General features: G+C 44.3%; 1 protein-coding gene across 5 annotated transcripts in view; it reads left to right on the top strand.

Moving 5' to 3' along the window:
- The window catches only part of plxna3 (plexin A3), a 137,971-nt gene extending 117,402 nt beyond the window's left edge, over positions 1–20,569 (top strand). For 4 of the 5 annotated variants that reach the window (XM_044210245.1, XM_044210248.1, XM_044210249.1 and 1 more), the window contains 14 exons: positions 152–303; positions 2,575–2,730; positions 2,884–2,984; positions 4,532–4,599; positions 5,080–5,225; positions 5,305–5,464; positions 6,694–6,797; positions 7,904–8,000; positions 8,100–8,177; positions 8,272–8,384; positions 9,162–9,331; positions 9,428–9,640; positions 10,613–10,763; positions 11,987–20,569. In XM_044210245.1, the coding sequence (XP_044066180.1) occupies positions 152–303; positions 2,575–2,730; positions 2,884–2,984; positions 4,532–4,599; positions 5,080–5,225; positions 5,305–5,464; positions 6,694–6,797; positions 7,904–8,000; positions 8,100–8,177; positions 8,272–8,384; positions 9,162–9,331; positions 9,428–9,640; positions 10,613–10,763; positions 11,987–12,082 (1,805 nt within the window). In that variant the 3' untranslated portion in view covers positions 12,083–20,569. The remainder of the gene's footprint in view (positions 1–151; positions 304–2,574; positions 2,731–2,883; positions 2,985–4,531; positions 4,600–5,079; positions 5,226–5,304; positions 5,465–6,693; positions 6,798–7,903; positions 8,001–8,099; positions 8,178–8,271; positions 8,385–9,161; positions 9,332–9,427; positions 9,641–10,612; positions 10,764–11,986) is intronic. The other variant, XM_044210247.1, reaches the window with a different exon arrangement.
- Positions 20,570–25,736: the final 5,167 nt, after the last annotated feature.

A 25,736-nucleotide genomic window follows, 5' to 3' on the forward strand; every position in this document is an offset into this window, starting at 1 on the left:
AGATTCATTAAGAATCTTAACTTTGCTCAGAATCTCGCGTCCAAACAAAGTCGCTGTTGTGTTTAAAACTAGAGCGTAAGCTGTGCCGGTGTTTGACTCGCAGCAGCGGCGGCGGCGTGATGATGACTGTCCTTCTCCTTCCTCCCTGCAGCGTTTGCAGAGCTGCAGACGGACATCCAGGAGCTGACCAACGACATGGACGGAGTGAAGATCCCCTTCCTGGAGTATCGAACCTACACCATGAGAGTCATGTTCCCCGGAATAGAAGAACACCCCGTCCTCAAAGAGCTCGACGTACGAACGGCACGCTCACTTCATTGCACTTCAGATCAAACTCCAGGAATATTACCGAAATAATCTGAGCCGCTTTTAAAATGTGTGACTTCCTGTGTGGCGAGACAGAACAGCCCTCCGCAGCGTCTCCAGCGTCCGGGCCGCCGTGCAGCTTTAATTAAGCGAACGCAGCAGGAAGCTCTGAGCCTCTGCTCTCTGCACCGGCAGCCATGAATCAGATTTCCTCAGATCCTGATTACTAGGTGTGGAAGGGGATCGGTCTCTGGGCGGACGGGGACATGACAGGAAAGTTTCTGTGTCTGCAGCTGTGTTCTCAGTGGGCCGACGCTTCGCTCCGGAGGGTTTTCTGTCTTCTTAATCGAGTCGGAGCGTATGTTTCATTGTTTCAAAAGGATTTCTTGTGTTTTCTGCATATTTTAATCCTGGTCCTGGTTTAGATTTATTCAGGTTTCTTTGGGCAAGATGACGATATATATATATATATATGTATATATATATATATCAGAATCAGAATCAGAAAGACTTTATTGATCCTGAAGGGAAACTCTTTGTTACAGCAGCTCATCTTAACGTCAGTGCACACAGGAGAAAGTACTAGAAAAAAATAAATAAAAATAAAACACTATAAAACAGGTCAGAATAAATTAAGTATCCTGTCGGTATAAGTATAAGATAAAAGTGTCAAGTACCAAGTGGGTTTACTGGTTGGTGATGAAAGTACAGTCTAAAATACAATCTAAAATACAATGTAACTCCTTCTGTAATAAATAATATTAATAAGCGGAGGTGCATTTACTGTCGAAGAGTAACTGAGGTATATAGTATCAGTAGCAATAAATAAGAAAAAACTAACTAACAAGGGGAAAACTAATATTGCACGGAAGTTTTACACAGAATATTGCACAATTATTATTAATAATTATGGCGGAGATGTAATGCTCAATGTCGATGTCCAGTTTAGTGACTTCGGGTCATACAGACTGACGAGGGAGGAGTTACAGAGTCTGATGGCCACAGGCAGGAATGACTTCCTGTGGCGCTCTGTGGTGCATTGTGGGGGGATGAGTCTTCCGCTGAAGGCGCTCCTTTGTTTGACCAGCACGTCATGGAGCGGGTGGGAGACGCTGTCCAAGATGGCGTGTAGTTTGGCCAGCATCCTCCTCTCTGACACCACCGCCAGAGAGTCCAGCTCCACCCCCACAACGCCACCGGCCTTACGGATCAGTTTGTTGAGTCTGTTGGCGTCCGCTACCCTCAGCCTGCTGCCCTCAGCCTGCTGCCCTCAGCCTGCTGCCCTCAGCCTGCTGCCCTCAGCCTGCTGCCCTCAGCCTGCTGCCCCAGCATGCAACAGCATACAGGACAGCACCGGCCACCACAGACTCATAGAACAGCTTCAGCATCGTCCGGCAGATGTTGAAGGACCTCAGCTTCCTCAGGAAACAGAGGCGGCTCTGGCCCTTCCTGTAAACAGCCTGAGTGTTCTTAGCCCAGTCCAGTTTGTTGTCTAAAGATAGATATATACAGTGAGACGGTATAAATTTGATTACTGCCGGAGATTTTCACACACTGTAAATGTCAACGTGAGCCTCAATCATTTCAAATATATATATATATATATATATATATATATATATATATATATATATATATATATATATATATATAGATAATAATAATAATAATAATAATTATAGTGCGACATGAAAAAGGTTAATATTAATGGATAAAACTATGTGTATCGTGTCTGTGAGTTATGGCAAGAAAAACAAATAAATAACGTGAAGTGTGACAGAGTAAATAAAATAAAAAGGTAGAGCGGCGAAATATTTAGTTTGAAAACCTGAAACAGAATTCTGTAATTTCCAGAAGCTAATTTTAAGACGTACAATTTCAAATCACTTTGTTATTATTATTATTATTATATTATTTCTTTTGCTTCACAAATGAACAAACTGATGGTAGCATTCAGTATTCACACTGAGGTAATAATTCTCTTTTTTATATTTATATTATTGTTTTAAATATTTTTAACATTATAACAATTCAGTCCCAATCACCAATCAGATATATCTATGTATCTGTATCTACCAATCAATATGCATGGGTTCCACTAAATGAAGTGACACAAAGCGTGATGCGGAGTTTCACGAGAGCGTAGAGAGCGTGTGTCCGGCTGCTTTCCAGCGCTGTTAGATACGTTCTCGGGTCAGCGCCGGTCCAGCGAGACCCGGGCTCGCTGGGGACCGGGTCCTGACCGTGCAAACCTCTTCTGTGTTTCAGTCTCCGGCCAACGTAGAGAAAGCTCTGCGTCTGTTCAGCCAGCTGCTGAACAACAAGATGTTCCTGCTGACCTTCATCCACACCCTGGAGGCTCAGAGGTCCTTCTCCATGAGAGACCGAGGGAACGTGGCGTCGCTGCTGATGGCTGCGCTGCAGGTAACGCTCTGCGGCGCCGTTATTCATGCTTACTGATCGCTGTCAGATGGGCCGTGGCTGCTGACAGACAGCTGGCTGTTAGTTGGAAAAAGCTGGTTAATACAGATTTATAGACGTTATTAGTTGTTGCTGACGTCACGTCTGTCTCCTCAGGGCCGTATGGAGTACGCCACAGTGGTGTTGAAGCAGCTGCTGGCCGACCTGATCGAGAAGAACCTGGAGAACAGGAACCATCCCAAACTACTGCTGAGGAGGTCGGCACCCCGCCTTTGACCTTTGACCCCAAACCGAGTGTATATAATGCGGAAACTGAAATACAAAGTACACCAAGATACATTTACAAACGTCTGTTCAAGGTGGATTCAGTTCCTTCGGCTCAAAGACTTTAAATGATTTAATAATAATAATAATAATAATAATCTTTACTGAACGGCAGTTTTCAAAGCGAAGCTCCGCAGTGCTTCAGGAGGTCGAACCAGGAGGAGGACATTTCAGGACGAAAACGTCGTTACGTGTGTCACGTCTGCATGTTTCCTGTCCTCCCAGCTGTGTAACGCTTCTGTTTGGAAAGAAGAAACGCCGTCTTTCTTTTACTCTTTTTATAAGTTAGATGAAATAAGAGGAAATCATGACGCCGTGACTCTGTTGGATCGCTGGAATCTAAAATGTATTCACCTGTTTATTTATGGCCGAACTCAGACCTGACCTGTGTCCTCTGTCCTCTGTCCTCTGTCCTCTGACCTCTGACCTCTGTCCTCTGTCCTCTGTCCTCTGTCCTCTGTCCTCCTCTGTCCTCCTCTGTCCTCTGACCTCTGTCCTCTGTCCTCTGACCTCTGTCCTCTGTCCTCTGTCCTCTGACCTCTGTCCTCTGTCCTCTGTCCTCTGTCCTCTGTCCTCTGTCCTCTGACCTCTGTCCTCTGTCCTCTGTCCTGACCTGTGTCCTCTGTCCTCTGACCTCTGTCCTCTGACCTGTCCTCTGTCCTCTGACCTCTGTGTGTGTCCTCTGTCCTCTGACCTCTGACCTCTGTCCTCTGTCCTCTGACCTGTGTCCTCTGTCCTCTGACCTCTGTCCTCTGACCTCTGTCCTCTGTCCTCTGACCTGTGTCCTCTGTCCTCTGACCTGTGTCCTCTGTCCTCTGACCTCTGTCCTCTGTCCTCTGTCCTCTGACCTGTGTCCTCTGTCCTCTGACCTCTGACCTCTGTCCTCTGTCCTCTGACCTGTGTCCTCTGTCCTCTGACCTCTGTCCTCTGACCTCTGACCTCTGTCCTCTGACCTCTGTCCTGTGTCCTCTGTCCTCTGACCTCTGTCCTCTGACCTCTGTCCTGTGTCCTCTGTCCTCTGACCTCTGACCTGTGTCCTCTGTCCTCTGACCTCTGACCTCTGTCCTCTGACCTCTGTCCTGTGTCCTCTGTCCTCTGACCTCTGTCCTCTGTCCTCTGATCTCTGTCCTGTGTCCTCTGTCCTCTGTCCTCTGACCTCTGACCTCTGACCTCTGTCCTGTGTCCTCTGTCCTCTGACCTCTGTCCTCTGACCTCTGACCTCTGTCCTCTGACCTCTGTCCTCTGACCTGTGTCCTCTGGCCTCTGACCTCTGGCCTCTGTCCTCTGGCCTCTGTCCTCTGACCTCTGTCCTCTGTCCTCTGTCCTCTGACCTCTGTCCTCTGACCTCTGACCTCTGTCCTCTGGCCTCTGGCCTCTGACCTGTGTCCTCTGTCCTCTGACCTCTGGCCTCTGTCCTCTGGCCTCTGTCCTCTGACCTCTGTCCTCTGTCCTCTGACCTCTGTCCTCTGTGTGTGTTTAGGACGGAGTCTGTAGCTGAGAAGATGCTGACGAACTGGTTCACCTTCCTGCTGCATCGATTCCTCAAGGTAACGCTTCATCTCTTCTTCCCTCTTCGTCCCTCCTTGGTCCCTCCTTCCTCTCCATATTTGACCTTGTTAAGCTCTTCCTCCTCAGTCTGACTGTGACCAATCAGATCAGGGCTGCAGTTGATTTATTCATAGGAAATTAAGGGGATTGGTTAAATCCTGCTACTGATGAGTTTTCAGGATTAAACTGTGGTAATGAAGGGATTCTCTGTCTGTCTCTCTGCCTGTCTCTCTCTCTGTCTGTCTGTCTGTCTGTCTGTCTGTCTCTCTGTCTGTCTCTCTGTCTGTCTGTGCCTGTCTGTCTGTCTGTCTGTCTGTCTGTCTCCTGTCTGCCTGTCTGTCTCTCTGCCTGTCTCTCTGTCTCTCTGTCTGTCTGTCTGTCTGTCCCTCTGTCTGCCTGTCTCTCTCTCTCTGTCTGTCTCTCTCTCTCTGTCTGTCTGTCCTGTCTCTCTGTCTGTCTGTCAGCCTGTCTGTGTCTGCAGGCGTGCAGGCGAGCCTCTCTTCATGCTCTACTGCGCCATAAAGCAGCAGATGGAGAAAGGGCCGATCGACGCCATCACCGGAGAGGCTCGCTACTCTCTGAGTGAAGACAAACTCATCCGACAGCAGATCGACTACAAACAGCTGGTAACACACACACACACACACACACACAGTGTAATAAAGTTCAGACAGATGACTCTATTCTGAGCTCTCCCCCCCCCAGACTCTGATGTGCATCCCTCCGGAGGGCGAGGCGGGGACCGAGGTGCCGGTGAAGGTGCTGAACTGTGACACGGTGACTCAGGTCAAAGACAAACTGCTGGACGCTGTGTATAAAGGAATCCCGTTCTCTCAGAGACCCCAGGCCGACGACATGGACCTCGGTAACCGTTTGCATCACAGACACATGACTTCACGTTAAAGTGTCCGTCTGCTGTTATTCTGTATTTTTCTCACGTTCGGACTCAAACCAACACGTCGGCCCGTCCCTCAGCGCCGTCTCACTTCCTGTAGTTTTGGTTCCTGCTGAAACGTAAATCTTTAAATCTATAGCTGTTTGAAAAGGCTCAGTAGTTTCCTCAAACAGCTGCTCGCTGTAGTTTCTATCAGACCAACAGGAGGAAACAGAGCGTCTGTTGGGGACTATTTCCAGCGGCGGATGAATCCACATGTGGTGCTGTAGTGAGTGTTTGGGGCAGCAGGACGGTGTGTGTGTGTTCGTGGTGATGGAGGAACATGTTAGCACCTGTTAGCAGAGACGTTCATGATGGTTTGAGTCTGAACGTGAGATTTATTGATGAGAAGACAAATGCAGAATATCACCAGATTTATACATTAATGATTAGAAACTGTAAAACGTATGTGATGATGCAGGACGCCAACTCGTATCAGCTGCTGCAGAGCTGAGAACATTATAAGCTCATCAGCAAATCAATATGTTCACTGCAAAGTTTTATACCCAAATCAGAATCAGAAACACTTTATTGATCCCTGAAGGGAAACTCTTTGTTACAGCAGCTCGCCTTTACGTCAGTCACACAGGAGGAAGTACTAGCAAACAATATGATACACTATAAAACTATAAAAACAGGTCAGAAATAAATTAAGTATCCTGTCGGTATAAGTATAAGATAAACTAAGTGTCGAGTACCAAGTGGGTTTACTGGTTGATGACGAAAGTACAGTATAAAATACAGTGTCACCAAATATGTAATAAGTGATGGTAATAAGCGGAGGTACTGTCAACAGTAGTAGAGGTATATGATATCAATACAATAAATAATAAAAAAAAAACTAACATGGGAAAACTAATATTGCACGGGAGTAGTACACAGAATATTGCACAATTATTATTAATTATGGCAGAGATGTAATGCTCAGTGTCTCAAAATTCAGCCCAGACCTGAGACGTCAGCAGTACTGAATCATCAAGTTTAACTTTAGGTTCTTTATTGGTTATATGCACAACAATCACAGCGAACAATGCTGGAGGATCACCAAAGTTATTACAGTTCATCCTCGCATGGCTGAAACTGTAAAAGCTGAGCTAGCCTAGCAGCTCCTCGGCGAAGACCAGCAGAGAAACACGCTAACTGTACGTTTGTGCCGGCAGAGTGGCGTCAGGGCCGGCTGACCAGGATCATCCTGCAGGACGAAGACGTGACCACCAAGATCGAGAGCGACTGGAAGAGACTGAACACACTGGCTCACTACCAGGTACACACACACACACACACACACACACAGGTGTTTATCACCTTCATCGCGGAGGGTGTGTTGTCAGTCGTGTCTGTCTGTGAGCTGAGCAGCTGATAATAGTTTCAGTGAGATTTGTTGAAAAGTTTGGCTGTTGAGAAAGAACCTGAAATCCAAACCATTAAATTAAAGACTTGAAAGGCTGAAACTTTTGAAAGTGTAAACTTTGGTTATATAGTTGAAAACTTGGTTTTAATCGTTTGAATGTCTGAAATAATTGCTCCATATTTACAATGTTTGTATTTTACAAATCTTTGTCTTGAAGGTTTTGGAACTTGCCTCGCAGATATTCAATAAACTCCTTTCAGAGGTTCGAATCTGCTCTTTCAGCTCTGTTGTTAAATAAATATTATTATTATGAATATATAAATACTATATTGTTTGTACTTGATGCAAACAACATCTCATCGTACTCGTGTTCTTCTATCTGCAATTTAAATAAAACATCTCTGCTGAATTATACGGAGTCTCTGAAAGCAGCGTTTTGAGTGTTTACAAAGATGTTATGAACGCTCTTCTAAGACATTTTTGTAAAATTTAAAAACATTACTCTGCTAATATTGTAAGTATGACGCAATTATTTACATTTCTTTTTCAAACCTTGAAATGCTACTTCTCAGTAAGAATAAAGATAAAAAAAGCTCAGAAAATAAAGTTAAATGAATAAATAAAATGCGGGTTTTTCGACCTCAGTATGTCTAAACACCTGGCTTCAGATCTGGTCCTCGTGTCCCGGGGTTCATGTTTTCTCCAAAAGCATCGGCTGCAGTCGGCACGATTGTCACTCGCTGTATTTTAATTCAGGTCCAGATGCAGATTAAAAGCTTAAAACCTTCAGATTTTCTCTTGTTAAGTGACGACACTGGGAGATTGTGCGGCCTCGGTCTCAGTTTGAGCTCTCTGATTGAGTCCTGGTTCGTTATCAGTTCCTGCGGTGACACGTGTGGAGAGTATCCAGATTGTGGACGGGATAAGAATCGACCGAGCTAGCTGACTGAATGGTTAATTAGTCGGCTGATTGATGGAGCGATTGGCCGATTGACTGATGTGTTGCTGTGTGTTGCTAGGTAACGGACGGCTCTCTGGTGGCGCTGGTCCAGAAGCAGGTTTCCGCCTACAACATCGCCAACTCCTTCACGTTCACGAGATCACTGAGCAGATACGGTACAGTGCGCGCACACACACACACACACACACACACATTAACTCTCACTGATCACTAATCAGAGAAAGCAACTTATCTCTCTCTCTTTGTGTTTTCAGAGTCGTTGCTTCGGACGTCCAGCAGTCCTGACAGTCTGAGATCCAGAGCTCCAATGATCACCCCGGACCAGGAGACAGGTACTGCAGCAGCAACGGACGTAGTACTAGTAGTAGTATTGAGCAGTACTATCTACAGTGTGTACTGTACAGCTTATGTGTTGTGCATTTCCAGGAACTAAACTGTGGCACCTGGTGAAGAATCACGAGCACAGTGATCAGAGAGAAGGAGACCGAGGCAGCAAGATGGTTTCTGAGATTTACCTGACCAGACTGCTGGCTACCAAGGTAACTCACACTTTGTTGCATGTGATTCCCCATCACCCCCCTCATTTCCTGTCTTCTCTCCTCTGCTGACTCTCTAAAAACAGAAATTTTAGATCCGGCGCAATTGCATATAAAGTCAAAGTAAAGAGACGAGTAGACGGAGACACGTCTGTGCAGGACTTTATAATTCTGAGGTTTTTATAAATCCAATTCATCAACGTACAGAGACAAGAAGAAAAACGAGAAACTAGCAGAAACAACAGTTATGACACACATTCAGTGCGTATGTTGCTACTTAGCTACAGCTAACATCTGTAGACACACCCTTACAGTCTACAGCCATGCTAGCAGCTCTGTGAGGCTGTACTTTGAGCTAAATGCTAACATCAGCATGCTAACATGCTCACAGGAGAGCGTTTAAATGTTCCCAGTGGCCTAAGTTCCCTAACCCCTAACCCGAACCCTAGAACTGGGCAACATAGGACCCTGGGAACATAGGAATGACCCCGCTCACAGTGACAATGCTAACATGCTGATGTTTAGCAGGTATAATGTTTACCATCACAAGTGTAGCATGTTAGCATGCTAACATTTTCTAATTAGCAGCAGATTTGAACCAGACATTTAAGTCTTGACCGAAGTGGTGGACTGATGGACGTTGCCATCCTTAGAGGCATTTTTGTTGTTGTTGTTTTCTGCTTCTGAAGTGAGACATTTATTTTGTAATTAGCATATTTAGTCATTTGAATTATGTCTGTTAAAAAATGTAATCCCATGCTTTGGTCCTCCCACCACTAGGGGACGCTGCAGAAGTTTGTGGACGACCTGTTTGAGACAGTGTTTAGCACCGCCCATCGGGGCTCTGCTCTCCCATTGGCTATCAAATACATGTTCGACTTCCTGGATGAGCAGGCCGACAAACGACAGATCAGCGACCCGGATGTTCGGCACACCTGGAAGAGCAACTGGTGAGAGAAAATCAAAACAATAAAGACTTTATTCACGAGAGAAAAACAGAGACAACAGTTTAAACATTTAACAAATCTTTCCCCTCCTGTCTGCAGCCTTCCTCTCAGGTTCTGGGTGAACGTCATTAAGAATCCTCAGTTTGTGTTTGACATCCATAAGAGCAGCATCACTGACGCCTGTCTGTCGGTCGTCGCTCAGACCTTCATGGACTCCTGCTCGACGTCCGAACACCGGCTCGGCAAAGACTCTCCGTCCAACAAGCTGCTCTACGCTAAAGACATCCCCAACTACAAGAGCTGGGTGGAGAGGTAGCTAACATGCTAACCAACTCATATACTGTAATACACAACGTAAGAGCTGGATGGAGAGGTAGCTAACATGCTAACCAACTCATATACTGTAATACACAACATAAGAGCTGGGTGGAGAGGTAGCTAACATGCTAACCAACTCATATACTGTAATACGCAACGTAAGAGCTGGGTGGAGAGGTAGCTAACATGCTAACCAACTCATATACTGTAATACGCAACGTAAGAGCTGGATGGAGAGGTAGCTAACATGCTAACCAACTCATATACTGTAATACGCAACGTAAGAGCTGGGTGGAGAGGTAGCTAACATGCTAACCAACTCATATACTGTAATACGCAACGTAAGAGCTGGATGGAGAGGTAGCTAACATGCTAACCAGTTAATAATTCACAACTACAAGAGTTGGGTGGAGAGGTAGATGAAATCACAAGAAATACACAACATCATGAACTGAGCTGAGAAGTAAATTTATATATATATTAAGTTAATTTGATAAGGTACTCAAGGAGCTACATGGAGAGGTCGCTAACCTGCTAACTGGTTAATAGTTAACACACCAGTAGCTTACCTTGAAGTTACTCTTTTAACCGCTTACACAGGACACGCTGTAATCTACCCCAATAAACTGCTAGTTAAAATAAAATGAAATAAAACTAAATCACTAGAAAGATATCAGAGGCTCGTTAGTGGTACAAATAAACTCCATCAATAAGAGAAGTGGTGATACAGTTGCCGTATTCAAATAATGGTGCACTGTAATGCGATATGACATAAATCATGTTAATTAGTGTTGACGATTAATAAGGCAATCGGGCAAAAGCAAAAAAATTACACAATTAGTGCTAGAGACTTTATTATAATTAATATAATAAATAATTAAGCAACACATTAGTTTGTTGATACACTTAGTAAAGTTTGAAGTTACACACTACAACTGTGTGTGTGTGTGTGTGTGTGTCCTGCAGGTACTACAGGGATATTGCAAAGATGCCCAGCATCAGTGATCAGGACATGGACGCCTACCTTGTCGAGCAGTCCCGTCTCCATGGCAACGAGTTCAACACACTGAGCGCGCTCAGTGAGCTCTACTTCTACATCAACAAGTACAAGGAAGAGGTGAGGGGGGCGGGGTTTCATCTCTTGATGACATCACAGTTGTTAGCTCGTGCAGCAGTCATCAGTGTCAGGTTTGACATTAGTACATTTTAGATAGACGCTGCGTCTTAGGTTCTGCTATTAGCCGAGATCTCACCTGACGCTACATAGGCAGAGGTTAACCAATGACTGTGTCCTTGCATCCGTGACTGACAGATCACAGCAGCAGGCCTGCAGTCAGCACAGAGGGAAAAATATATTTAAAAATGTGTATTATTGTTGTGATTGCATCAGTTTGGTCCATCCAACACTTCCAGTGCAAGAAATTTCTTCAACCACTGGTCAGATTGCCATGAACTTTGATGGTGATATTATGGTGCCCAACAGATCCAAAAATAAGTTAACAGCCACACTAGTATTGGACAAATTTAAATCTTGGCCAGGTGATGGTGCTAGATGAAACATAAAAGGGTTACCGAAGTTACAGTTCAGTAAGTGACTGTGCAAAATTTCATAATAGTCCATCCAACAGTCTTCCACTGCTTTTTCATGGCGTTGCGGTGGCAGCAGACCAAGTAAGGTAGCCTAGAAGTCCTTTTCCCTAGTAACGTCCTCCTGCTCATCCTGTGGGATCCCAAAGCATTCCCAGGCCAGATGGGATATGTAATCCCCCCAATGTGTTCTGGGTCTGCCCCGCGGTCTCCTTCCAGTTGGGCATGCCTGGAAAACCTCCACAGGGAGGCATCCTGATCAGATGTCCGAGTCACCTCAACTGAATCCTTTCAATGTGAGGGGGTGCTATCTGGAGCTCCTTCTGGATGTCTGAGCTTCTCACCCTATCTCTAAGGGTGAGCCCAGATGCGACTCTGGGATGTTTGAACTCCTTTACTTGGGGCAGTGACTCATTCCCAACATGAAGGGAGGAGTCCACTGTTTTCCGACAGAGTACCACGGCCTCAGACTTGGGAAGCTGATTCTCATCACTGCTTCACACTCGGCTGCAAACTGCTGAGTCATTTCACACAAAGCCAAGTTGTATAACGGCTGCTAGTGGCCCTTTCTCTTTAAATCAATGGGGTGCTTTCAATTCAAAACTGTTGTAGAACAGACAGCAGGAGCTTCTGAATATGGAGTTTTTACACTGTTCATCAGTAATATTGGAGACATGACTCAGATTTAATTATACCCTTATTGTCCTTGTTGGTACTGGTACAATCTCTTATGTCTTTCCTTTGTCTCTGCAGATCCTGACAGCGTTGGACCGGGATGGGTACTGTCGCAAACACAAACTGAGGCACAAACTAGAGCAAGCCATCAACCTGATGTCTGGTAGCAGCTGAGAGGAGGGGAAGGACGAATGGACCGATGGACTGATGGATGGATGGACTGATGGATGGATGGGGGGATGGGGGAGAAGAATGGGTGAGGGGGAAGTGAGGGCATTTTGTTTTTCTGAACTGTTTAAACAGTCAGCTGAACTGCTCAGTGTTGGACCGAACTGACAGCCACAGCTCCAGCCCTTCAGCAATCAATCCATCAGCAATTTATTTGTCAATTGATTGATTGATTGATTGATTGATTTGAAGACTGATTAACTGGGTAGCTGGGGCCCCAACTACCTCCGTTCTGTGGGGTTTTTGGGCAGAAAATCAGTTTTCAAACCGATTTGGATACATTTACAACATGACTTCGACATTGAATGGAGTCATTTTGGGGCAAAAAAAACAAACCTTCTAGATGCATCTGTCGGTTTGGATTTAAATTCACTGCAGGTGTAAGCAGGGATCAAAGCAAGGGGGCGTGGCTGTGGAAAGATCTGGAAACTAGGCTAAAGACGGAGTCAGGTTTAACCAAACAATGGATGTGCCGTGAGGACTAATCGACCTGACTTCAGGATTCACAGCCTGGTTTGGAACTGTCTAGATGCTGGGTTGAAGAGCAAAAGGTCAAGTCAAGTTTCCGTCAAAGCGATTGACTTCACCTTGAAAGTCTTGTTCTGGTCTGAAGGATAAAGAAACTAAGATGATGGTCACAGTAAAATCGCAACAGGCTTCACCTTACCTTAAGAGTCTCACTGCAGTCAGGATGAATCCGTGCTAAATATCAAAAGGTCGAGGCTTACCGCAGAATTTCGAAGCCTCTTTACTGATGTCGTTATTTTGGACCATTTATCCTCACCTTGAATCCTTAGCCTTGTATGGAAGGATGTGGATTCACTGTAAGAAGTTCAGGTCAAGCTTTAAGAAAGGAAGCGTCAAAGTCAAGTCATCATTTGGAATATCTAACCCAACCTTGAACCTGTTTGCGAAAGATTCGGGAGGTTGTTTCAAGCTTTAACAAGGAGAAGGAAGCAAATAAACCGATGTCCGAAAAACTGATGACTTGACCTAACCTTGAAAAGACTGCTTAGTCTCAAAAGATGTGGAATCCAGGTGGAAAATAACAAGAATTCATCTTTGGAGATAAGATGAGCCGAGGCAATTTGACTTGACTTTGCACTGTTCGACCAAGCCTCGTCAGGTTCTAGAAGTTTCTAAGTTGCTGTTTTAAATAACCACTCAATGTTTTTTCTCTGGACAATCACTCTGTACCACAGCACACTGAGCCCGATGCCTACCGACCGACCAGTACCTGTGTCCATAAACCTGTCCTCCCCTCCCGTCGTCGTCTTTTCCTTTCCTTCCATCCTCAACTCCTCAAAATGTCACCTCCTACTTTGCTTTACCCATTTCTTCATTTCGTCTCCTCTATCTTCCCCTCTCCTTACTCGTTTCCTCTTTCACCCCACTTTATTTTCTCCTCCCCCCTCGACCCTGCTTCTTCATTGGTCAGTCATGCTGGCCTCTGGCCATCCCATTGGCCAGGAAGACTCTTTAGTAATGTACTGCCCGACCAATCAAGACTGTGGAATTCACCAGAATCGTGAATAATTAAACAGAAATTAATCCAGAATTACCTTTTGAATACATTCCAGCACAGGCACACAGGCAAGGTCTGTAAATAAGCAGGTTGACTCGCTAATTTTTCGGAAGTAAACAACTTCCGAAAGTGGACTGACCGACATTTTTCAGGACCAGAACGACCTGGAAAATAGGGTTCTGGATTCAGCACCAGTCAGTAAACTTTGATGCTGGTTGGTGCAGATCGCTTTATCGTCGGACCTTGCACATACACCCACATACAGCCATGCTTTACAGCGCCATGCTAACCGTGCCCAGGGGGAAATACTGTGCAGAGCTACAAGCCCAGTGCCATGTAAAGACCGGACCGGATCACGTCAGAACTGGACCGGACTTGGACCAAACCCGGATAAAAAACAACCTGGAATGGAGTTTTAACCGGACCGGACTCGAGAACTTTTAAGACTTGTGGCCATAATTGTAAACAACAAAAAAAATAAAGATAATAATAATAATAATAATAATAATAATGATGATGATAAAGTATAAAAGTTAAAAAAGCATACAAAAAGAATGGAAAAAAAAATATTGAAATGTTAACATGTAATAAGAACTTTGTGGATTTGACAGTATGGATTTAAAGGAGCTGAACTTGTATAAAGCTGAACATTATGCTACATCAGAGTCTGGAGAAAGAGAGAGAGCCAGGAGACAGGGCGATGGATGAGACAGAGACCAAAACCAACCCCATCCTCACACCGTCGGACCAGACCAGACTGAACCGGATCGAACTGGATTTAACCGGACTGAACGAATCTGTTCTGTTTGGAACCTGAAGGAGCTGACAAACAAACGTTTTTTGCCAAACTGAATGTTTGTTTGTTTGTTTGAACAGAACAGGAGTGTGGTGTATCGGATGGAGGGGTGGCCTGGAGGGTTTGGGTGGCGTTTGGAGGGGTAAATTGTTGCATGTGTAGCTTCGGATGGAGTCTTTGTTTTGATGAGCTCTTGTTGCGCTCTTGTACATCCTAAAGAAGAACGAGGGCGCTTTCACACTGCTGGCTCAGTCTCAATTCTACTTCAGCTGTTTACCTTAAAATGTGAAAATATGATTCTTTTTTCTGACTTCGGACGCAGACGGAGGAATTGTAGCTCAGTCCACCAGGATGGTCCACCGTACCTACGTCAAAAATAAGCGGCGACCCTGTGGATGCTGGAAAATCAATGCACAGGCGGAGTTCAGACTAACTGTAACTCAAAAAACTGAACCCAGTGTGAAAAGTTCTTCTTCTCTGTATGAATGATGGCTAAATGTTGGATGGAGGACTTTCTAACATGGCAACGCTGCACCCCTCATACCCCTCATACACTTCTTTTTCTGTGGTGGAACATTTTCACTTCGCGCAACTGGATCACGTATCTTCTTCAAAGGTTCATTTTGGGTCTAACATTTGTCAAGATGAAAGTTCAACGATGATGTTTGACCTTTTGAAAACACACAGAAACTAGTTTCTGCTCAGCAGGGCAGTTTTGAGTCCCCATATGTTTTTAAATTTCTTCAGTTACATTTTCTTCACCATTCCTTTATGAGCATTAAATTTCAATTTCAAGGCAGTAACCCCGGTACCAGTAATTTTCTTCAAATTGAAAGGCCTTCACTTTTACTTTATTTCACCGGGATAACCTCTCAGGCCTCCAGGGGGCGCTGTAGAAATGTAAAATGGAAACCATCTCTAGTTAAATGGGTTTAAAAACCACCATCGGGTCTTTAAAAGTCTGGAGGAAGGCCGGCGTGTTGTGTGAAAATGTTCCACCACAGCTGAAGCGCCTCTCTTTTGGCTCTCTGCGATGCCATAAAGCTACAAAGCACCTTTTTTTTTTTCTTGTTTCACTGTCGTTTGAATCTTTGGGGCCAAACGGACCCGAGTGAGAGGAGGAGGAGGAGGAGGAGGAAGGGTCCTGATAAAAGACTGCCTTTTAGATGATTAATTATAGAACAGGGAGGGAAGCCACTACCATACCAATACCACTGTTCATTCAACCTGTGTGCGTTTGTGTGTGTGTGTTATCCTCTTGCTGCTGCAGTGGAAACTCAACCGTTAAATCACTGATCGTATCTGCAGCTCAATTAAAAATCTTTTTCTTTACAATCGCACGATGTAAATCGGCCGATCCGCATCTTCAGTGCTTTTGAAATCTCTGATCAGATCTTTGGTCTCTTTAAAAAAAATAAAATAAAAATCTCAGCTCGCCCTTTAAACTCAAAGTCGTCAGAGGCGACAGATCGAGTAAAATTCAGCGCGTCGTCCTTAATTGTGTCCTTGTCGCCATTTTGATCAGAGTTTACCTTTCTGTCGGTGTGATGAGATGGGAGTTTAGAGGAGGAGGGGAGTTTCTGTCAGCGTGCCGAAGGGTGAGGAAGAGGAGAAATGAGCGAATCCCAAGAGGAGAATGTAAAGGAAGGGAAAGGGATGATGCATTAACAATGTGGAGGAGGAAGAACCGCCAGCTGCATGCTGAAAAGTGACGAAGAGGAGAAATCACTATTTGATTGCAGAGAGGAGAGTGTAGAGGAGGAAGAGGCTCTCTCATGCCAAAAGGTGAAGAAGGAGAGGAAAACCCGAGAAATTAATGTTAAGAGTAGAACACAGGAGGATGAGGATGAAAAGAGGAGGTCAGGTTCTCTTTTTGCATGATAAAGTGAGGGAGGAGGAGGAGGAGGAGGAGGGATGAAGGAGACGCTGTTGGAATACTGAGAGCAGGAGAGAGGGAGGAGAGAGGGAGAATACTGATCAGGGAGGAAAAGACGGAGGCAACGTCATCCATCAAACCGGCTGAGAAAGGAAAGGTCTCTGAGAGGAGGGAGGAGAGAACGCTCGCAGTGTAGAGAACCGAGGAGAACAGAGCAAAAACTAGATCCACTCCTGGTCCAGGACTGTCACTGCTCAGCACGGTTCCTCAGGTAAAGGTGAGGGTGTAAGCACACCTGTAAATATCTATCTATATATATAATGTTCTGACGTGTCGTCACAGCTCTATATGCATCTGCGTAATCAGGTTTTGATCGCGTCCATATAGAACCAAACACAGGAGTGTGGAGGCGTTTGTGCCCCGTCAAGGATTTTCCGGCTTCCATTAAAGTCCAGAAAACTTATGTAAAATCAAAGATGGCGCAGGATTTCTTTCTCGCTCATCGACTGGAGCTTTCCAGAAGATATTTAAAGGAGACTGATCAGTGTTTAATCAGAAGTAAGACTGATTGTGAAAACATCAAAACTTTTTTGCTACCAACCCGAAATGCTTACGTAGAACCGAGTACCAGAAGCTAGCATCAAATGCTGAGACTGTCCTCGAGAAGAAAAATGACGTTAGTCGTTTGTTGAAATGCCTAAAACGCCTGTTCACATGCAGGTTCGGGGGGTGGGGGGGGGCGAGTATCAGGATATCACCAAACCTCTCAGAGAGGCGGTCGGGTGATTGGATGGGTCAACAAAAAAAATATCTTTAGGGTTGGACCCTGAACCCAAACAAACCTTAAGAGGTGGCAGATCAGAAGACAAGCACATGGACTGTTTTGGAGGCCAAAGACAAATGACCCGTTTCGTCCTCGTTTACTTTGATCAGAAAGTTCCTGACTTAAATCCAAATTTTGCCAATTTAAGACAATTTTATGTAGACGAAGATTTTGTACGGCTGCTTGTGTTCAGACAACATTTAACATTTAGGAACTTTGGTTTCTTCAGTTAAAAGTATTTTTAGTATCTGTGCTGAAAACTCAGGTATCGTATCGGCGCTAGTAGCAAAACATTTAAAACAATATACAAACCTAATAATACGTATTATTTTTACAATATATCTTCAAGCCATCAGTGGCAACACCGAACGTATTTTCAACTTTCTGTAACAGATTTTATAATGGCTGAGCGAGTGAAACGTTTTGGTTCCCTCTGATCCATCCTGGACGGTCCTGTGTTAGTCCTGGATCAGGACTAATAGAGAGCTAGAGGAGGGGACAGAGAGAAAATGGAAACCTTAGTAATACAGTTTAAATTCAGCCAGGACGAATCGCTGTTCGGATGGTTTTTCACTGTGGTAACAAGCAAGGGTGTGTGTGTGTGTGTGTGTGTGTGCGGTTGTTTCAGTGTTGTCTCTACACACACACACACACACACACACACACACACACACACACACACACACAGCTGGGAGGAGGTAACAGAGACTGAAGAGGCCGGTGGGAGGGCTGGGTCTAATTCCTGGAACTGCAAACGAAACCAACAGGGATTGGATTGATACCTCGTTTTAGATGCAGTGTCCTTCAATCTGTTCACACACACACACACACACACACACACACACACACACACACACACACACAGACGGCTCAGAGTTTTTAACGTTCTTCGGCAGTGAGATATTTATTGATTATTTTTGATTTTCTTTTTTTCTTTTAATTTATTTTTTACGATGAGTTATATTTATTGCGGGAGGATGTACACGATTTTATTAGTTTGTACAGCGTTAAAGAGAGAGAAGAGCTCGACGTCATACTTTACTGCACACACGCGCATTTTGAGACGCAACACGTGTAATCATACATCCATGTGCATGCTGGGAAACGACCACCGACTGCGTCAAACTGCCCCGTTGTACCAAAGTGTCATTTTAAATCCGGAGTTTCTGCACCTTTGTCAAAGAAGATTAGTGTTGGTCCTTTCGCTCAAAGCTTTAAGACGCTGTCAGTGATCAGTGGAGGTAAAGAACTTCCCGTTTTGTTTTTATTGATCAGATCTTGCTCGGAATAGTGAAACCTTTCAATTGAGCTGTAATCTTCGAAGATTTGTTGAAAAGGGGGGGGGGGATGACGGAGGAGTCGAGTCGAGGTTCTGGTTGGTCGTTTCCCATCCTGTCCATGTTCAAATCCGTCGATTTGTCCGATAACTGAGGAGCTGGCAGTCGGATCGATCGATTTGATTGATTAGAATCCATCAGACTCACCTCACTCACGCAGCGAACAGTCGGAGGAGTCGTTCGAATTGTTCAAATCTTTCTACGCTTCCGACTGAAGTTTCCAGGAGTTTATAAGCAGAGGGGGGAGCGGCAACAGGGCTCTCCCGCCGGAAATAAATGGAAGTTGATTTTATGTGATCATCACAACCAAAATACTATCTCAATGGAAATTATTTAGGATTTTTAGGAATCTTCCATTATAAACCAATTGGAGAAGTGTGAAACTTCCATTTATAATCAGCGGGAGCTTCAGAAGCAGTTCAGAGTGCTCTCCCACTGGAAATCCATCAATCTCCCATTGATTTCCAATTGGAAATTAGAACAATTCCATGTTCTACCAATGGGAAACCCAATGGTAGTTCCAGGAATGTCTCCAACCATTTATAATCAGTAGGAGCCTGATGGTGACAGTGTCCCCTGTTGAAAATCAATCAAACTTGCACTGATCTCCCATTGGAAATCCATGGGAGTTGACTGCCCCCAAAAAAAGCCCCTCCCACCCCGCAGACTCCTGACAGATGGTTGGTTGACTGACAGACGAGTCACGCCGACAGCCAATCCCAGCGGGCTTCATTGTACCATAGCAACAGCAAAATCACTGGACTCCCCACTGAGTTTGAACGGGGAGTCGGATTTCTTTATTGTACCATAATATGATTATTATTACTATGATTATAATGATTATTCTGAGCCGGTGCTTCTCAGCTGCTGCAGGATCAGGATCTACCGCGTTCAAATTAACTTTATCTGTAAGCACTTTTCTGAACAAAGTCCTGGATTTTAAACACAACGCCAACAAACTCTCAGATCTCGCCAAGTTGTTTCCTGTTTGGTCCTTGTTTGGGTCTCCGAGCCGCCGGTTGAGAAGCACCGCTCACACTGGATCTTGTGTCTTAGTTCAGGATGGGATTGTTCATTCAGGCGGCGCTTCAGGTGCTCCAGGTGTCGGATCGCGAGACTTCATGACGCATTGTAAACACAACACGATGAGTCCGTTGACTGACGTCATGTAGTTAAAATCAAGAAACTATGAGGGTCAAAATCTAATGAATCGTTCCACAGAGAGTCTCCTACGAACCAAAAGGACTCAACAAGATCCTTCGGGTTCCTCCAGCTTCTCTTATGGTTTGAGCTGTTTGTTTAAGACGTCCAAAATTTTTGGCCCAATAGAAAACTGACCCGTGAAAAACCTGCCTGAAGCCAACGTGCATAAATTAACTTTGAAATAAGAAGAGACCCCAGATACGGAAAGACCCAGGGATCTCTGGACTCGTGACTCTGAACTCAGCCCACCTCCGGTCCTGGGTTGGGTCTCAAATACTAGGAACCGAACAGTAGTTGTTTTTCCTTTTCTACAGACACATATGTTGGACCGATCCTCCATGTTTGTTTATTTCAACGCAGACGTCCTCTCGTAGATCGCAGGGAAGTAATTTGAAATATGGAAAGTAAAATGAACAATTCATCCAGACATCAAAGTTCTGTTCCTTCGTCGCTGCAGTTCACAACAGCTCGCAAAAAGCTGCTCAACACACATCTGACGTGACGTCGACTTATCGAAGTTTGTCAACTACTGTCGTGTATATAATGACATCACGGCGCTCAGATCCGAAGCCTCGCGATCGGCCTCCCGCTGCACCACAGCGTCGCCGTTTATTCACTCTGCCTGGAAACGCAGGAACACACATCGCCTTGATGCAGCGCTTTCCAGGATGTAGTCAGGGCCCATTTTTTGATACCATTTGCCATTGCCTTGTTTTTATTTTTTTTATTTTTGCTGAGTTAAAATGTAATGATGATGATGATGATGAATCTTCTTCATGTAATAGCCTGTGTCTGTTTTTATACCATTGCCATTGCCTTCTGCTGAGTTTGTATATTTGTGTGATTTCACTAAAGTGTAATGGAAAAGTTGGACTCAAGTTTTATTGTGTTTTAACTCCTTTGTTTATTACTGTTAAGTAAGACTAGTTGAGTAAGAATCTACCTTTTAAATATATAATTTAAAAGCATTAAAAACAACTTAAAAATGGATGATAAAGTGACAGAAACAAAATATTCTCAGTTTTGACAGTGCTGGCGCCTCACGCATCAGACGATCTTCTGCTCCTTTATAAGGTGACTTTAAGTTCGGCCTCCCGCTGCGCCGCCGTCAGCCATCAAATGCTGGCAAGGGTACAGACTAATTAATGGAGAACAATGATCCAGGTTTTGCAGGGCTTATCAGCAGCCGCAACAAAAGAGCCATTATCACAGGTTTTCATTATCAGGAAATACACTTGATTAAAATACACCAGGGAGAGAGACAGACGGGTGGAGGGACAGACTGAGAGACAGAAGCAGAGCTCGTGAGTTAAACGATTTCACAGGATTTTAAAGATCGGCTCTGAGAAACAAAACAGAATCGACCAAAAGATAATCAGACTTTTCTGACTTGCTGGGGCTTTTTCTCCGCCGTCAACTGAGCTTCGGTTAACGGTTTAAAGCCGGTTTAAAGGTGGGGGTATGTGATTCTAATCCAGTACACGTGTCTTTGTCAGATTCGGTGAATATCTCCTCTCGGCCCGCTAGCCGTCCGTTCAGTGTGAGCGCTGAAAAACCTTCAGCTGTTCGTACTCAGCCTCCGGCTCTGCGAACGGGAAACAAACAAAGAGGCTCGGGCCGAGCCGCACAGCGCTGTTCCAGCCGTGATGTGTGCGTCAGGTGACGTTAAACGACCTGCCCGCGGTCATTCAGCTGACTCTGTAGTTTAAGATCTGCTGCTGTTGTGATGTTAGCTGCAGCAGCAGGAGAGTTGTGAGCGTCGCTGTCTGGAGCTGCTGTGCTGGCTCTGGGAAACCGTCTCGTCCTCTCTGGCTGTTAGCTTCGCAGCAGCTACTGTAGCGACAGTTTGCTAACCCACAACCTAGCTAAGCTAACCCACAACCGAGCTAAGCTAAACCACCAGCTAGCTAACGTTAGTTACGTTACTTGCTGTGTCGCTGTTCGCTCTGTATCATTGTGTTTGTCTTGGTGTTGGATTTCTCCAGAATCGCAGACCTTAAACTTGTGCTGTCTGGAACAAAAGTCCGTGGTGTCTTAATCCACGTTAAACTGCAGCTTTAGTCTAAACCCAGTTGCTGTGTAGAAATCACTTCACTAGCATTCACTGTTTCTGAGGTGTAACTTAAACCTGCTGCAGACCGGGTCTAACCGAAGTCTGATAATCAATACCCAAAGTTTCAAACTAATGTAATGTTGTGTAAAAACACATTTTAAAGGTGTCACATCTGCTGACACCGGCTCTCATACATAACTGGTTACGCATCAGCACGTGGCCGAGCAGTGTGCGGACTAAATGGACATCACAGGAGAAAGAAAAGGTGGAGCATTAAAAGGAGAAGTCCTGCGGGAAAGTGACGCTAAATGCTGCAAAATGACAGATATCTCCACCAGCAAGGACGTGGGTAGTGTTAAAAATAATACATGCCGAGCAGCTCGTAATATCACACCGACTCTTCCCGAGTTGATTCCTTTTCGTTTTAATAAATGGCATCAACACGTAACGATGCTGTGTAAGAAAGCAGGAGGTGCGTCTGCATTAAGTAATGTAGAAGACAAAGATCAACACAAGTCCAGTCAGAGCTCTGAGGAAGCACCAGCTGCAAAAACGAACATTACAGATACGAGGATTTATTCCTGTAAATCCACCGACTCACTCTTGAAACCGCCACTTGTTTTTTTTTTTTTTAGCAGTTTTTGTGTGAAGTAATAAAACTGAAAGTTATGACTCTAATCCAAAAATGGGCAAAGAGCTGGAGCAGCCACGTCCTTAATTATGCAGAACTTTTAGCCTTAATATAATTTAAACTGGTGAGTTATATAAAAAAATCCACGCCCCTCACAGCTGGCCTGGACGGGGAAATTAGCTTTAGAGACCAAAACTGTTTTTTTTGTTCCAGGCTGTAAACGTTTATTTCTGCTGTGAAGTCGGGCGTTTTAACTCGGGGCTCCGTGGGGGCCGACTTCCTGTTGGAGCCTCGAGTGGCCGTCCGAGGAACTGCTTACTCGCGTGAGTAACGCTAGCACATACAACCCGCGAATATTCCTTTGTGGCTTACTACTATAGTAACATTATACGAATATTTTCAACTTGCGCAAATACGCATGCGATCGACATGATTTTCGCGTCGCATCAAGCGTTTTCCCATTTACTTAGTTTTCTTGGAGCGCCGTCTAGTGGACATTAGAGGAACTGCGCCTGAAAGGACCGACTGTTTACAGAAATAATCGGGTTCAAACAGCAGTTTCCTCCCCCGAGACTGAAAGAGGAAACTTTTCACGAGTTTGGAGAAGTTTCTAGTTGAACCATCACATGTTCTTCGTTGCCGTGACATCGACCAGTTAATACCTGTCAGTCATCATGACATCACAACCAATGAGCCCAGTGTTTTGATACAAGGTGGGCGGAGCTAAACGCTGGTTTCCTGTCTGGACTCGAGGCTCGTTAACATGACGAACTGCGGCAGAGAGACAAACGAGCTTCGTTAAAGATTAAAGCTTTGATTTGATTACAGCTGTGTGTGTGTGTGTGTGTGTGTGTGTGTGTGTGTGTGTGTGTAAAGTCCTGACTCAGACTGTGCTGCCAGTTAACCAGCTGCCCAGTCAGCATCTACAGGTGTCTCGCACACACACAGCCACTCTCCCAAATTAACCGTTAATCATAAACGGTAAAAAACGATGAGTCATGAGTTTCCTCGTCTGCTGCAGCTCGAAGCTTTACACACACACACACACACACACACACACACACACACACACACACTCCCGTCTGCTGGTGGTCTCAGTAATCATTTCTTCAGTCAGCGTGTTTTTATTCTGCTGATGTTTGTGGGAGTCGGGAGACTTTTAGATCAAAATATTGTCTCGTGCAGTTTTGTTCTGACACATCATGTGATTAAATGGACTCTTTCATGTTGTCATTTTTTTAATAATTAAGAATCAAAAATGTCTACGCAGCTCTGCATTTAAAGGACTACACAGTGTAGACTCTGTGTTTGATTTGTTAATGATTCAAATGAGTTTTTGTTTTTCGTCATCTCCGCAGCTCTGCTGAGCTTTTTAGCCTCTTTTAGCTCCTAGTTTTGGTTTTGCAGCACATTTCCTGTCTGGTTCAGTCTCAGTGTCTCCAGCAGGCAGCTGTTTTCTGATAAAGCCACTGAACGCGACCTGCGGCTCAGCAAACTGCACTGTTTGAGCTGCTAAACAAACTGTTAGCTAGCCTGAACTTAACTGTTTGAGCTGCTAAACAAACTGTTAGCTAGCCTGAACTTAACTGTTTGAGCTGCTAAACAAACTGTTAGCTAGCCTGAACTTAACTGTTTGAGCTGCTAAACAAACGGCTAGCTAGCCTGAACTTAACAGTTTGAGCTGCTAAACAAACTGTTAGCTAACCTGAACTTAACTGTTTGAGCTGCTAAACAAACTGTTAGCTAACCTGAACTTAACAGTTTGACCTGCTAAACAAACGGTTAGCTAGCCTGAACTTAACTGTTTGAGCTGCTAAACAAACTGCTAGCTAGCCTGAACTTAACTGTTTGAGCTGCTAAACAAACGGTTAGCTAACCCGAATTTAACTGTTTGAGCTGCTAAACAAACGGCTAGCTAACCTGATCTTAACTGTTTGAGCTGCTAAACAAACGGTTAGCTAGCCTGAACTTAACTGTTTGAGCTGCTAAACAAACGGTTAGCTAACCTGAACTTAACTGTTTGAGCTGCTAAACAAACGGCTAGCTAACCTGAACTTAACAGTTTGAGCTGCTAAACAAACGGTTAGCTAACCTGAACTTAACTGTTTGAGCTGCTAAACAAACGGTTAGCTAGCCTGAACTTAACTGTTTGAGCTGCTAAACAAACGGTTAGCTAACCTGAACTTAACTGTTTGAGCTGCTAAACAAACTGTTAGCTAACCTGATCTTAACTGTTTGAGCTGCTAAACAAACGGCTAGCTAACCTGAACTTAAATGTTTGAGCTGCTAAACAAACTGTTAGCTAGCCTGAACTTAACTGTTTGAGCTGCTAAACAAACGGTTAGCTAGCCTGAACTTAACTGTTTGAGCTGCTAAACAAACGGTTAGCTAACCTGAACTTAACGGTTTAATAAGCGCCTGAATTGAAAGTCAAACAGAAAAAGCAAAGTAGTCGTCGACGCTGACAGTTGAAAGCTCTCTAACTGCTGATGTTTTATATCAGATGGTAAAGACGGTTAGTGCTGTCAGTTTGTCTTTCAGAGCAGAATGAAGCTCCTGGTTTGTTTGATTTGATTGATCATATTAAATTAATGATCACACTGGCTCATTAAGTCTTAATGAGTGAGGTCACAGCGCTGCTGGTGTCCTCTGTTAAACAGCTTTCTAATATTATTGTTTTATAATCAGTGCGTCAGCGGCTCACATCTGTTAATTACACTTACAATGGGAATATTTTCTCCCTCGGCTGCTTTAATGAGATCCAACATTTAGAAATAGATTTAGCTGTATCAGCGGTAAATGTTGCTCGTGGCTCGATTCTTATTTTCCAACCTGACAATAAAGTTTATGAGCGGAGCTGGAGCTCTTCGGGCTGTTTGTCTCCTCTTCATCACAGCAGCTTCTTCTTCTTCAGTGGAAATGAGGCGATTCTGTTTGTTTTTAAGATGATCTGTTCGTTACCTAGAAGATTGAACTACAATATTCATATCAGTTTATAGAGTAATAAGTGCAGTAACGTCAGTAATGATAACAGACAAGGACACGTACTGATTCACCGAGATGGATTTGTAAATGTGTTCACGTCTGATATCTGACATCTGAAAAAACTTTAAAAGTAATCAGTAAATCTTGAAATCGATCATAAAACAAATGAGCAGCGGTGGAAGAAGTTCTCAGATCTTTCAGTAAAAGTAATACCAGGATGCAGAAGTACTCATTCATTTAAAATCTTACTTCAGTACAGAAGTATTATAATCAAAATGTACTAAAAGTATCAAAAGTACTTTTTCCTGTGTATGATATATTATCATATTTGACATTCGAAGGTCAGGGTCGGGCCCCTCCAAAGGGTCACC

Source organism: Siniperca chuatsi, linkage group LG10 (assembly GCF_020085105.1).
Source record: "Siniperca chuatsi isolate FFG_IHB_CAS linkage group LG10, ASM2008510v1, whole genome shotgun sequence".
Taxonomy (NCBI): domain Eukaryota; kingdom Metazoa; phylum Chordata; class Actinopteri; order Centrarchiformes; family Sinipercidae; genus Siniperca; species Siniperca chuatsi.